The sequence below is a fragment of the Ambystoma mexicanum genome, chromosome 4p, assembly GCF_040938575.1.
Source record: "Ambystoma mexicanum isolate Mex_15411 chromosome 4p, UKY_AmexF1_1, whole genome shotgun sequence".
NCBI classification, from domain to species: Eukaryota; Metazoa; Chordata; class Amphibia; order Caudata; family Ambystomatidae; genus Ambystoma; species Ambystoma mexicanum.
The window spans coordinates 265,197,189-265,212,225 of NC_090927.1; the positions used below are offsets into that span (position 1 = coordinate 265,197,189).

The following is a 15,037-nucleotide window of genomic DNA, read 5'->3' on the forward strand; positions in this document are numbered from 1 at the left end:
ACCTAATTATCCTCATTTGCATGGCGGAGTGCAAAAAGGTGGCGCATACGCTAAACCGCCCTTTTGAACTCCACCGTGGAAATGAACTGAATGCCCTGTGCCATGTAGGCACGGCAGGCAGCGTTTATAATGGTTTCCTATGGAGTCCGACTGCTTTTTTCTGGTGTAAATTACCAGCATTTGTGCCGCCATAAACAGGGGTGGACTGGGAACTAAAATATGCCCTGGAAATAATTACTAGGGACCAAAAGAGGCCCTGGAAATAAAGTTCAAAGTGACCCCATGTGACACATTTTCAGCAAGCCCAAAGTTTTTCCTATGAGAACATTTGGAAATACCACACAAAAGAGGCCCATGGTGCTTAGGCCCATCAGGAAATCTACAGAGTTCCCTATAGATCAGTCCACCCCTGGCCACGAAAATCCATAGCGCAAATGCTGTAGTATTTCTATGGCCGAGAGAAAGGGAGCAGTGGAATTGTACGTTCGAACTCCCCCTCCTGTCCACCATACAAATCAATGAAAACGAGCCATGACGTGAACGGACGCCTTCCTTTTATGTTATGAGCGCGTTTAAAATAAGATCCATTGCCCTCAGCATAGCCTTCTTTTTTAACGTCTGCACTTTGTCCGTGCAGTTTTGCTCGTCATGAAGTCGGGCAGTGTAAAAGAGATAAAAAGTTAATGGAGTGTCCCCGTCCCACTCTGTCCCACACCCTCACCTCCCCACTCTCCAACCCCCGCGTACACACATACAATAACATGTACATGTAATTCGACTAAAACTGCATGAACAAAGTGCAGACTTTAAAAATAAGACTTTCAAAACACGCATTGATAGGATTCAAGATACGACAAAGAAAACAAAGAGGAGTCAGGTTGAGCAGCTCGTCTCACTCTGGGGTAAAAACACAAGATAGGAGGAAGAGGGTGAAACCCCTTGTAAAGCTACATAATTTATACACACACTCATGAATACTGTTTGTCAAGTGTCTTGCATGCTTGATATGCACTTCCGTTCCTTTCTTACACTGAGGCACTTTTCACTATGAATAAACAAAGGGAAGGTATGCGTTCCTTACCATATTAAGTAACTGCGTGTGTAGTATGTCCTCCACCAGCACTGCGGTTTCAAACAGAGGTCGCCGCGCATCTCCCAAGGAAAACCTGAGAAACACGCAACAGAGTTAGCACACTGAACACACAGCTTACAAGCCCCTCCAGATTGTCCATGAAAAGTCTTTGCCAGCAATTGCAAAACATACACATCGGCACGCGCTGTTGGGACAAAACACTCCTTTTACTAATGGAGGTATACATATAGCTCGAGATCACAAAATTGTGTAGTTGTAGTTGTAGCCATCATTAAAATGCTTTATTTTTATACTTTAGTTTATCGTAGTTCATACCTATTTTTAGGATGTTGTCCTGGGATATCGGATGGACGATAATTGGAGTTCTTTTTTCATATAATTAGGTCTTTTTTAATGTTTTCCCTCAGGACTTCCATTTTCTTGACATAATGCAGAGCTAAAAATGTGCCCACGTTTGGCAAATGACAGCATGCGCTGACTTTTGCCGGTATCAGGTTATATTATCCCCACCAATAATATCGCCATATATATTGGTCGTGGGGTAAGGCCATAGGTGATATTATTAGTGGGGATCATTTTGGGGGTAAATGGAAGTGGCGGCTGCCGGGGTATCCCCCGCTCCCTTTAAAATAATATGGGGATTACAGGGGGTGTCCGGGGGTGTTCAATGGGTTAATACCGCAGCAAAAATATGAGGCCACTCTTGCATGGAGATATTTTTGCCAGGATATGAACACATGGAATCCTTTTGCAGTGGGCAGGATACTTCCTTTGAAACGTGTAATCAGCCCCCCCTACACGTTGCGCCCTCAGCATTTATTTTCCAAAAGTGATTTATGTAAGAGGAGATTACATGTGCTCTGAGGGTTGAGGCACACCATTGCACACAAGAGACCTGGGTACAAGTCTGCTGCTCCAAAATTCCATGAAAACTTAATTAGATACACATTATAGTTTCACTTTTTCCTATTTATCTCTGAGCCTGTTTTTTCAAACATTCATAAATATGTGTTTCACAGATTATTTAAAAAGTGATAACACTACTAACTGTTTAAGTGATACGCTTTTGCCCACCACCCCCAAGCCTTCAGGGGACAGAATCCCAAAACTAGACACATCAAAACACACTAAGAAGATTCCATTGCGTTATCAATAAATATAAATGTTTCAGCTACAATATTATATAGGAGCAGAAACATTGCTCTCCACATCCATGGACTCACTTAATAATTATGACAACCACTTGTGCTTCGTAAGATTGGGCTCCCAAGCACTTACTTAAATGGGGCGATATTACCCTAGGGGGGAGGAAGAGGGAGGGCGCTCTGGCTGGAAGCAGCCAGGCTGCTCAGAACGCCGGCTTGTGCCATACAATATACAGCACACGCTCTGAGCATCCTTAGTGGCCAGCGCCCCCTTCCAGGGAGCTAATGAGACATGGTGCAATACATAAAGGCAATGGTAGTCAATGAACGAACCCTGGAAGGATGCAAGTCTATACAGCTGCTATTACAAAGTATCAGCAATGGACTTGACTTCAGGAAACACTTTACAAAATAGCACTGTGCTTCAGCATTGAAATCAGCCACTTTCCACCCATCTTTCCTTGTGTCTTTCATTTTCTTTTTTGATCTTTTTCTTTCTTTTTTCTTGATTTCTTTGCTTTCCTATCTTGCATCTATCCTCCTCTTTTGCGGTTTTTTATTTCCATATATTTCCTGCTCATTCAATTTTTCGATTTCTCTCATTCTTCAATTATTTCTTATAATGCATATTTCATTCTTTTTATGCAATTCATTCTACATTTCCTTATTTCCTCCATTCCATCCATATGTGCCTTTTTGAGTTACCCTTTATCTTTTCTCCATTCCTTCTTTCTTTGTTTCTTTCATTCTCTCATTTTCTGTCATTCATTCCATCTGTCCTTCCATCTTCCATTATGTATTTTCCTTACCAACCATATTCCCTTCCATCTAACATAAATTGCATTTTTCTTTTTTATTTCTCATTTCAGTTTTCCCTACATTCTCTTTCTTTCCCCATTTCCTATTTTCATTCACTCTATCATTCATTTTTTTAATCTTTGCTTCCTTTCTTCTTTTCCTCTATCCTGCAGTACATTTGTCTTCATTGCTGCTTCTCTACTCTCCATCCTTAATTCATTTCCTTTCTTCTGTCATTCTTTCTATCATTCTTCATCTGACTTTTCCCTTTCATTCAGTCTTCGCTTCTGTCTCTCACGAATCCTTTTTTTTTTACAGAAACATTGCGTGCTCTAAAAGATCTACATTTCTTCCAGTTGTCTTCTGTGCATTTCTTTAGTGGTTGATGCATTAAAAGATCTGAGAAATCGAAATGTGATCTTTATCAATAAAAACCGACCAACTTCACTTCCCGCGACTACATGTGATGATTACAGTAATAGCGCATCGCCCCTTTCTGTGACTGCCAGAAACGTTTTTCACTCATCCAACATGGAATAGCATACCAGCTGGAACTGACATCTGAAGGGAGCCTATTACACAGGTCAGCCGTTCACGCTGTAACAAAATACTTGCTTATTCATTATTATGCCCTCTTCATTAGTTTTTTCTCCCTCTTTTTGTCTCCACAGATACAAAGAATGTGTAGTTTCTGGTTATGCCCATATACTGAGGCATCAGAAGCAATGGTCTAAACCTCTTCCGGCTCCATTAAGCTTCCTTGAGACGTTTTGCTTCCGACCTTCATCTCATTCTTGCTTGGAAGAGTTGACTTCTTTGCTAACTCTTGTAAGGATGGTCTGCTACAGGATTACTCTGATCATAATCTTTATTCACCCAGAAGTAAGGTTGGTCTTCTTTTCGGAAACATTTTTTCCAGATTTAATTTTGGTTTATCAGATTTTCTAATGCATACCTCGACAGATCATCACAGTGATGCCAACTAGAAGAAAGTTGAGTGTGTTAGAGCACATGCCGTTTATCAGTTGGACAATGAAAAGCAAGGAGGAAAAAGAAAAGGAAAGAAGGGAAGGGAGAAGAAGAAAGGGAGGAATAAAAAATAAACCAGGCAAAAGAAATGGAGACAATGAAATAAAGAAAAAGGAAATACAATTAGATAAGAGGGAAAAAAGAAATGGCTAGATGAAACAAAATAAAAACAAAATTAGAGTGAAACTGAAAGAAAAAGGATCTGGATGGAGGAAAAGAAATTGAATAGATAGATGACTGAAAAAATAAAGAAAGAACAAACGGCAAGGAAGAAGAGAATCAGGAAAAAAGAAGAACGCATAGAAGGAAGACAATAAGTGAAGAAATCAGCTGGGAGGGTGGCTCGGGGCAATGTGCTTGTCTTGGAAGCAAGACAACACTGAGCATCATGGGTTTGATACCAAGTTCCACACCTATAGACTGGACTCTGGCATGAAGTGCGATATAAAAGCCCAATTTAATTATTATTATTTTGTTAAATGACGGAAAAAAGAATTAATGAAGACAATGAAAGAAAGTCAAGAGGGAAAGAAGGAAGGGAAAGAGGAGGCGAAAGAGGAATGGAAAGGGGAGTGAAAGAAGGAAAATGGAAAAGAAAGTAATGATTAATGAATAAAAGGAAAACGAAGGCAGGAACAACGGAAAGAAGGAATGTAGACAATAGGGAAAGAAGAAAAAAATCAACACTTATCAGGAAAAATAAGGAAGGCACAGGAAAGGAAAAACGAATAAAAAAGAAATTTGGATGGAAAGAAGGTGTGAAATAAGGTATCAACGGGAAGAAGGATGAAAAGGAAAGAAAAGGGCAGACAGAAGGATTGAAACAAGGAGTAGAATGAAAGTAGTAATGAGCAAAAGAAGGAATGAAGAAACAAAATTAACAAAGATAGGAAAGAAGGAGTGATAAAGGAAAGAAAGGATGGTCGCGAAAGATGCAATGAAGGGAAGTGGTAGCAAAAAAATGGAGAGGAAAAAGGCTACATGACAGGAATGAAAGCATGAATGTAGAAAGAAATTAAGTAAAAATTAAAGAACAAAAAATAAAAGGACATAAGTTAAAAAAGATGAAATAAAGAAAAGAAGAATAGAAAGAAGGGAAGACAAGTGAAGAGGGTCAAAATAGAATTGCAAAACAGCATTACACAAGTACTACTTTTAAATGAGTACCTTTAATTCTGAAGGTCAATGATACAAAATCTTAAACATGTTTCTTACAGTCTAGTCCATTATTGATACTTTGTAACTGAGGCCAATGTCTGTCATTGTTGTGCAAAGCATCCTGCTGTGGGCAGTCAAGTCAATTTAAGAATTAGATCATTGAATCTCAGAGTTAAAAATGTTTCCTAGTCAAGTCAATTTTTGATAGTGAGTAACAGAAGCCAAGCCGCCAACTGGAGGGCGCATTCTTTGGGCTATTGTAACATTTTCCTACAGGTCTGTTCATTTCCTCTAAGGTGCCACTGGTAATTTTTTCAATGTTTTTAAATAATACAGATGCATGGGTGTGCCTCTTTGGCATGGATAGACCATTATAAAGAGAGCAATAATATGAGAATTATGCTATGGCTGGGCCCTACACTTGCTATCGCTGACCCTTGTTATCAACACATTGACATGAGAACCTCACTGGCATAGGGCCCATACTTATGACATGATTAGACCTATGTAAACTGCAAAGATTTGATCGTTATTCTGAAATATTCTCAAAGTGTTTAGTTGTCCCCAGTAGTCTGCATGACTAAAGCAATGATACTGCCTGCCACGGGATTGTGAAGTGCGTGGAACTTGGTTACGGGTCGAATCCAACAGTGAAATCAATATATTTGTTTCGTAACCAGAGTTGTGACTAAATCCCATAGTTTAGGCTGAGTGATGGAGCTGGCTGATCATGATGGCTAGTTGCTGTCTCCCGTGACGCGATGTAGGCCCTGTAGGACCTCAACAGACAACAGATCAGTCTCTTCAGCTCATCATCACCGTTCTTAGAAGAAGATCCCTCCCACTAAACCCTAAGGACCCCAACACTTAAAAGACAGGATGGAGACCCCCAGTAGGGAGAAAACACAGATCATGGTGTGGAACCGCAGACCTGAGTATAATAAAGCTATGCAGAAGGATTAGATGGAATGTGCAACATTCCTGGGAGTGGAGGCACAGAAAATAGCTGGGTCCTTCTTCCCCACTAGCAGAACTCCGTATCCCTGTAAACCCTGCTCCCTGCACTAACAAATAATGGAGCCCATTATCTTCTACCATAAAGCTTCCTAACCCTTTTGGTTCCTCCCATGTTCCCAACTCTGTCCTGCTGACCCACCTCCCAAACTACCTATGCCTGACATAACCCTGTGACCCTCTTGTCCCTAAATGATTTGGATCCTACCATCTGCGTAGGGTCTATGCCGGTCATCAGGAATGAGTATACCTTCAAGTAAAGATGTATGTCTTGAAGAGCTGATGCGCCACAAACCTGCTTCTCTCTTCTACATCAATAGGTTAGGGGAAGTGAGACCCACAGGAGAGCATGAAAACGCAAGGTCTTGTATCTCAGGACAGCCAAGCAGACAATAGTTCAAAAAAGGGTGAGCTCAAAGGGCAGTTAACGACTTCCTTGCATGAGCCTGGCGCAGAAAAGCACATGCACGGATGAGGTGGGGGTTGGACAACGAACAGACAACCATTGGGGGGAGGACTAATGGTAAAAACATTGTTGAGAATTTGACAAAGGTGGAAAGACGTATTTTTCGACAGATCTGGGTAGGAATGCACAGGCCAACCAGAAACAGCTGTCGGACATGATAATCCAAATAGCCAACCTCACACTCAGCTTGTTGGCTCTGCAGTGGAGTGCCGTGTGCTTTTTTTCGGCCCCAGATCTGTGCTGGTATAGGACCGCTCAGTATTTCAGGAGGAGTAATGGTGTTCGTAAGAGGACAGCAGTGGTATTTCGGCACAGCAGAGAGGAAAGGAGGGGAGCTCAAAGGATTGGATACAGGGAAGGGATAGATAAAAAGGTAAGAGGAGGAATTGTTGAGTGGAAAGACTTAGAGAGTGAGATACAGAGAGGGAAGAAGGAAGAAAGGAGGGTGATAGTAAGAGCAGAAGATGGAATAAGAGGAGAGAGGAGTGGAAAAGCAGCAACCACCTAAGAAGTAGGAGGTTGGAAGAGGAGTGGAAGGAGGAAAGAATATAAGGAGTAACCGAAGAAACCAAGGAAAGCTAGCGAGGACCAGAGGAGGAGGTTGGGAGAGGTGTGGGAGCAAAAGGATATGATTGCAAACGCTATGATGGTATGCCAATGCTTGGCCACCGTGCAAGAGTTTTCCGGGGGAAAATATGTCACAAAGGAGGCTCTGAATACCCTCCAGATAACATCCACACAATAAAAGTACTATTTTTTTCTGAGATTCCCTAGTGGTATTTTTCTGCAACACCACCGGAGATGTAATGATGCAGCTTGGTGGGTGTGCCAAGCCTGTGGGAGCCTACCCCTTCCACCTTCTGGGCCAGATCAACCTAGTAAAAAAGAAGAGAAAAGAGGATCCAAAACAGAACCCTCCCGTCCCCTGCACACCTTTGGGTTGCGTCAGTGTGACGCCTTGAAGTTCAGTTTCATACAATAGTCAATTAGATATATATTCAAAAAAATAATTTTTAATAGTAACGCAAATTTGTGTAAATGCAGTAATGACATCCAGTATAAAGAGAAAAAGATTCTTTATTCCAAACGCAAAGTCCAGGGGGGATTCAATTCATTTGATAGTGGCTGACGCGTTTCGAGAAATTAATTCTCTTCATCAAGAGCCCAGAACAATGCATCAATCACTGAAAATAGAGAAATATATACAATCAGATATTTTGGAGCTCTCCAGTTATTTGCATCATACATTTGGAGTTAATGTTGAGTTAATAGTGTGTTCCCAGAGAAATCTGATCAACAAAATCTTCAAACTTTTTTGATAGGAAAACAAAGTTGAGGTAACTACAAAGTCGAAAAACTAATTCGACGTGAAATTGCACAGAAATTACATGCGACAACATTGGTTGAATATTACAAATCGCAGAAAATACCGCGTGGACTGAGGGTATATCTACGTCCTACTCTATGCAGTGAAAGCAAATCCTTCGTCGAAAAATGGGATCAAATTCTAAATAAATGTTCACTTGACCTCATACTCTTGACAATTGAAGAATTATCCAAATCTCTCACATCCACATGGACAAATTGGAATAAATCAATTTGGAAGGGAAACCAGCCATCTGGGTTACGATGTGGTGACTCTGGATTTACAGTATTTAATGAACAAATAAGTGTACTTGGGATAGTACTTAATTCACATATGATGACAGTATTTTTCCAAAATGGACACCATGTGATATCGAATGGGGGACGTACAATCATTTAATGATGCAAGGAGAACAAAGGTCAATGTTAAATGTTAGTACTGAAACATGAGAGACAACAGTACAACATATCAGATAAAGCATTTCAAAGAAAATTCATCATTAAGACCCTTTGGTAATAATGTGTTGAGTGTGTGAATCCAATATTTCTCTCTCCGTGAGAGCATTGATACATAGTCACCTCCCCTGTAGGGTTTTTTGACTATTTCAAGGATTTGAAACTTTAGTTGTGCAATTGTATGATTGTTTTCCATGAAATGTCTGGAGAGTGGGGATTTAGTGTTTTTGCATCTAATGTTCGATTTGTGTTCCGCAATGCGATCTTTGACAGGTCTTGTGATTTGACCAACATATACTTTGCCACAAGGACATTTAATCACATAAATTACCCCAGATGACATGCAAGTGGCATAGTGTCGTAACTTAATGTTCTTTCCTGTATATGGGTGAACAATCTTGTCACCTTTTATGACGTTGTTACACTGAGTACAGCAGAGGCATGGGAAGGTACCCATTTTTTTGGTTTGTAGGACCCTCTGTTTGTTTTTTGGTGGTATTTCTGCTCTGACCAAGTTCCTACCACGTCTGAAGGCCATCATGGGAGCTTTAGGGAAAAGTTCCTTCAAAGTCTGGTCATTATGGAGAATACTCCAATGTTTCCTGATGGATTTGCTTATCTGGAAGCTTTGTCTGGAATATTTGCTGATATGAAGTAATGGTATATCCTTTGATTTGGTTTTAGGTACCTGTAGTTGTTCTTTATTAATTAGTCCAGATCTTTCTTTGGCTTCTTCTAGGATGGTGTTGGGATAGCCTCTGGCTGAAAAATTTTCCAATAGTGTGTTGCTTTCTGTGTCTAAACCTGCTGGGTTCGAGATTATGCGTTTTAGTCTCAGGACTTGACTGTACGGTAGACTTTTAAGCATAGATTTAGGGTGATGGCTTGTGAAGTGTAGCAGGTTGTTTGCGTCAGTAGGTTTGTGGAAAACCGTGGTCCAGATCCGGTGTTCTTTGATTTCCATGTCCACATCTAAGAAGTGTAGGCGGGGTTCACCTATCTCCATGGTGAACTTGATGGTGTTATGAATAGAATTCATATAGGTGAGGAAAGCGTCCAGTTCTTCACGTGTCCCACACCAAATGGCAAAAATGTCATCTATGTAGCGTCATCTATCCTCGTCTGGATAAGCCAGACGAGGAAGACAACACGTGTTGCAAAGCAGGGGCACAATGTCATAGGCAAAGGTGGTATGTTACTAGTTACAATACAGATACATAATCGTTTCACATTACCTTGAAGTGGTGCACAGAAGGCTTAGAACCGAATCGAGTCCCAGACCTGGGGAGATCAGCTCTAACCAATCACAGCATAGAAAACCAGGGGTGGATGGCAAGGGGCAAGAATCAATGGTAAGCCCATTACTCTGCAAGAATGTAATAGATAGTTTCTTGAGGATGGGACAGGCCAGCCACCTGATATGTGAAGACTAGTAGAATAACCTCTATAGGGTACTTGCATAGGTATTACTACTGTTGATACCGAATCCTCTGTGGTGATAGGTTTTGCAGGGAAGGGCCCAGAGATGAGGCAATTTGCTCACAAAAACGCAATGCATACCACGGAGGACTGAGATGTACTAGAGAATCTTGACTGGCTTGTATGATCCTTGTTGTTTTTTTGTAATAAACTGAAGTTCCAACTTGCCATTGGCTGAGTCCTCTGTTTATTCTGGGGAAGGGTGTTGGCTTGTGAGTCAGGCAGACCTTCAGAAGACCTCTGGAATAACTGGGAGAACTACCCCAACAGTTTGGCCTGATCATTTTGGCAGTGATGAGGTCAGGGTCCTTGTCACAAATTGTAACTAATCACTCAACAAGGATATTGAAGTTCATGCATTTTATTTAAGGTGACAAGGTGGTTGGGGGTTTGCTCAAATGTTACCCGACACTGCACAAGGACACTATGCTCTTCTTTCCCGGGTTAATCCCCAGGGGACATTTTACTTTCTTCGCCTCCTCCCAGTCATCACCTTCTCTGTCTCTTAGGTCAGCGTCTCTACCCTTCCATTCTCTGCCGCCTTTGGGGCACTTCCTCCTTATCTCTGTTCAGGGACAAGGGTGTGGGAATTAATAAGACTACTTAAGAACTATAGCACATACCTAGCAAGACCTTACAATCTGCCAACAAAAGACAATTGCCACTGCCAGGGTCACTCTTGCAACAAAAGGTGGAGGAGTTCTCTCAACAGAGGCCTGAACCCCATGGAACGGAATACAGCTGGAACAGTGCAGCAGAGCTAGCCTACAGAAAGTATAAAAAATGAGCTGCTCCCTCATGCAGAATAACTCCCATTACAATCAAGATACCCTTGATAAAAAGTGCACTCTTCAAATATAGAAGACATCGTTTGGGCCCATAGCTACCCATCAAAGAGCCTCTTTTACCACTTTCCTTGTCCTGAAAAAGCAGATGTACTTAAGCGTGTCGCAAGAAGCCTGGTTATGGCTGATGAGGTTTGGGTAGGAGAATTGTCTGGTCTGAATTGTGCATTACCAAACTTCAGAGACTGGTTATAAATAACCTATTTTATGTTGACAGCTTCTTTCTAGGACTTCCTCATTTTAAAACATTTTGGAAATGAGAAGTTCGTGTAGTTTTAGGTCATGCAACCCCTTCATCCGTTTTACAGAACTGCCTGTCTGACAGTAACAGGACTGCAGCACCCGGCCACCATAGTGTCCCTTAAATTAAGTTGGCAAAAATCTGTCCATGAGTTTCTTTCAGAAGTGTTCAAAAGTCGGCAAAAATCAATAAGTGATAGCTGTATCTGCAGGATACCAGCTGGAGACCCACATATCGCATATTTGCCACGATTTGCTTTGTGGGTTTGGGTGCTAGAACAAGTTACTCTCTTACCTGGTAACGTTCTTTTGATGGGATGGTTCGACGACGTATTCCATATCGCTGACAGGTAATCATCACAGCTGTGCTGCTTCGGAAAATTTTCAGCGCCTGCTTCCTGTGTCGATGACATCGATACGCTGTCCTCGAGGGCCTCCGTCGAGCCGACGTCACCGGATGTTACCCATACCCCCTGAAGAAAACACTTTCTTCGCCCAGCCATCAAAACGTTTGTCGTCCCTATCAGGAGGGATAGTAGGGTACGATGCCTGTTTTGCCGGGGCCGTAGCCGCCTGCACCACCAAACTCTCCGGAGTGGGGTGCGTAGTCAAGTAGCTGGGGTCGCTACTAGCTGGACGGTATTTTTTCAGCAAAGACTTACTCACTGCCGGGAGACTCTCCGGAGCAGTCCAAGCCGCTGCCACCCTTCTTTGCAAGGCCATATGGAATGGCAGTACCGGGTCAGTTGGAGGACCTTGGTCAAGGATATCTGTCAGGTCATCCTGCAGAAAATCCACTGGTGGTGCAGACCACCCCAAGTATTCCATCACCCTCGACAGAAGGTGCCGGAACGAGGACTCGGCGTACGTGCCAGGCTCAGGCCTACCGAACTCAACCTCCGGACAGGTGTCCAGACCACTGGCATTGTGCAAGGACTGACACAGGTCTTCTAACTGGCTATGACCAGACATGAGTTCGTCAGGAACCTCTTCAGGAACCATACCTTCATCAGACCCTTCATCCACCTCAGAGATGTAATACAGAGGCTGGAATAAATCCCTGGATGAGGGCACAGAAAAAGTCTTGAATACAGACCTTACTGACTTCTGCAGGGCCTTTCTCAGAGTTTCCACCGGTCTCCGGGGCACCTCCGATAAAGCCTCCTCGAAAGGCGTCGACGGAATCGGTGTCGACATCGAGAGTGGCGCTGATGGCTTCAACGGTTTATAGTGATAATACCGAAATACAAAATCTCGAAAAAAAAAATCTCGAGTTCAAAATCTCGAGAAAAAAAAATCTTTAATTTTTTTTTAATACGTTTTTATCTCGAAATGGGGGGGTTCCCCCCCCCCAACTCCCCTTTTTTCTATTCTTTTTTATTTTAACCCTTTTTTTTACTTACCTGACCCCAAAAACACATATAACTAAATAAATAAATAATTCGAGATTTTTGTTTTTCGAGATTTTGGATTCGATATTTTTGCAGTTCGAGATTTTGTTTTCGGTTTTTTGACCGACCACCGGCTTCAACACAGGCCTCGAGGGCGGAGCCCGAGCGTGTCCTTCGACAGCCTCGGCACCAATGGCGTTGATGGTTTCCTCGGAGGCGGAGCCTCGAGAGAGTCCTTCGACGGTCTCAGCACCAAAGGCGTCGACGTCTTCCTTGAAGACCTTACAGGCTCTGACGGTCTCGAGGGCGTCGAGGACCGGGACCTGGAGCAGGCATGGCTAGAGCGATCCACCTTGTCCGACCGGGACCTCGAAGGTTCCCGGAAATCACGACGACCGCTCGAGCCCAAAGGCATGAGAACAGCATCTCTAGCACGTTCCCTGCCGGCGTCTTTCGACGGCGCGGACGGAACGGAGCCCTGCGACTGAAAAATCGGCATCATCTCCTTACGAAATGAATCCCATTCCACAGGAGTGGAATACTTGTTGGGACAAGCAACCCGCCGACGGGCAGAGTCCTCGGACGAGGACGGGGAAGGCGACTGGTGAAGGCGCTTCCGGGAGTGCCTCGAAGAGGCAGAGGAATGGCGGGACCCACTCCGGGACTGAGACCCCCTGGACTTACGCTGACGATGCAGAGAGTCACCCCTCAAATCGTCAGTCGAAAGCCCAGTGGATTTCAACTTCCGGGGCTTGGCCATCTTACCGACAGAAAGCTTCTTCTTGCGCTCCCGCCAGGCCTTCGATGTTAATGACTGGCACTCGTCACAATCGTCCGTGGTGTGGTCCTCACCGAGGCACCATAGGCAGGCGTTGTGCGGGTCTGTCAGCGACATCTTGGAACCGCAGTCCCGACACTTCTTGAAACCCGGTCGCACGGTAGAAGAAGACAAAGACATCATGGAAATCTTCACAAACTAACAGGTTCAAAGAACCAAAAGACTAGAACTCAGAAGAACCGAGGCGCGCCGAGATCTCCGAAGTGAACACGCTCGCAGAAAAAACGGAACTGAGGCTATGGGCGTCATGCGTCCTGCGTCCTACCTATAGCATCCAGTGACGTCGCCTCGACGGAAGCCCTCGAGGACAGCTTATCAACGTCATCGACGCAGGACGCAGACGCCGAAAATGTTCTGAAGCAGCACAGCTGTGGTGATTACCTGTCAGCGATATGGAATACGTCGGAGGACCCAATCCCCTCGAAAATACTTTTGCAGGTAGCTCGTGGACATACTAATGGGCCACCAGATTGCCTAGTTGTTAAACATCCAATCGGATTAGCTGAGGGCTCGGAAATCTTTTCACACACCCACCATCGTGCTTAAGAACCTTCTAGTGAACCATGCAATAAAAAACTAAAATAGAAAGTTGGCATATTGCACCCTTCTGGGGCACACACCGGTCCAAAGAAAAAACCCTAAGATCTGCCAACAATATATGCTGTATAAAAAAGTTTTCATGCTGCCAGTACTCAACATATGCCAGTGTTGGTATTGCCAGACCTCCACCAAGCCACCTAAAGCTTGCTCGGGACATGACTTACCACTAGGCCTGGCAGGTGGAATGGACCAGTTTCCATGTTTCCCGAATATGGGGCATGGGGACCATAAAAAAAAACAGCATTATTTTGGACACATTCAACACCTATTTGACCCTTATGCTTAGTAGCACTGTAGACTAGACATGATATTGTACATTTTATAAAAAAATAGAAGTGCATTGAAACACCTTGGTTAAAAAGGTATATTATGGTCAAGTCTGCCTAATAAAACCTGTGAAACTCAGTGAACAAATATTCTTAAGCGGACATTATTGCAAATAAAACCCTCCACAATTGCCTGTTATGGTTTTTAAGGCCACAATGACATGCCCACTGCTATCGTAAAACAACCATAACTCAACCACTGCCATGCATTCCTCATGATACCACATTTGCCAACAACAAATGACATGAACAAAACTAACTTCCAACCAGACTCCAACAACGAAAAAGAACTAGTAAAAAAATAAAACAAGGCATCTGCTTTATATTGTATGCGAGGGTCAACCAAAAAAAAAAACATAATGGTAAATGCACACAGAGAGCCGTCATGAAAATTGCAGGGTGGAGACCGAGTATCTTTGTTTTCCAATTGCTGTGGCTTTAGAAACCGTGCTTCATTTTTTCTGGTTTTACTTTCTAAACCCATACTGGCCCTTCAAGTATTTTCTTTCACTCAATTTCATATGTTTTCATTAGGTAAACTTAGCCAGATCGAAGTGGAGACCTATGAACCATAGTAAATCCGAATATTCCATTGCTAAAAACTTTTGACTTGCAGGATGGATTCGGCTGATACATTTTTCACGGGCACCCCCAGATTGGACATTTTTGGAAAGCTTCATTTAAAAATGAAAAAATATATAAAATCAAAAAACGCCATTTTTCAACCTACACCCATTAATTTTCCCACAGAACAAAGGTCCAGATTTGAAAAAGCCTAAGCGCAAAAAAGTGTT

At 42.9% G+C, this 15,037-nt stretch overlaps 1 protein-coding gene across 2 annotated transcripts in view; it reads right to left on the bottom strand.

Annotated features, from left to right (window-relative positions):
* SUPT3H (SPT3 homolog, SAGA and STAGA complex component) overlaps positions 1-15,037 on the bottom strand; it is a 2,273,353-nt gene that overhangs the window by 1,382,429 nt on the left and 875,887 nt on the right. For both annotated transcript variants that reach the window (XM_069605796.1, XM_069605795.1), the window contains exon 3: positions 1,082-1,166. In XM_069605796.1, the coding sequence (XP_069461897.1) occupies positions 1,082-1,166 (85 nt within the window). The remainder of the gene's footprint in view (positions 1-1,081; positions 1,167-15,037) is intronic.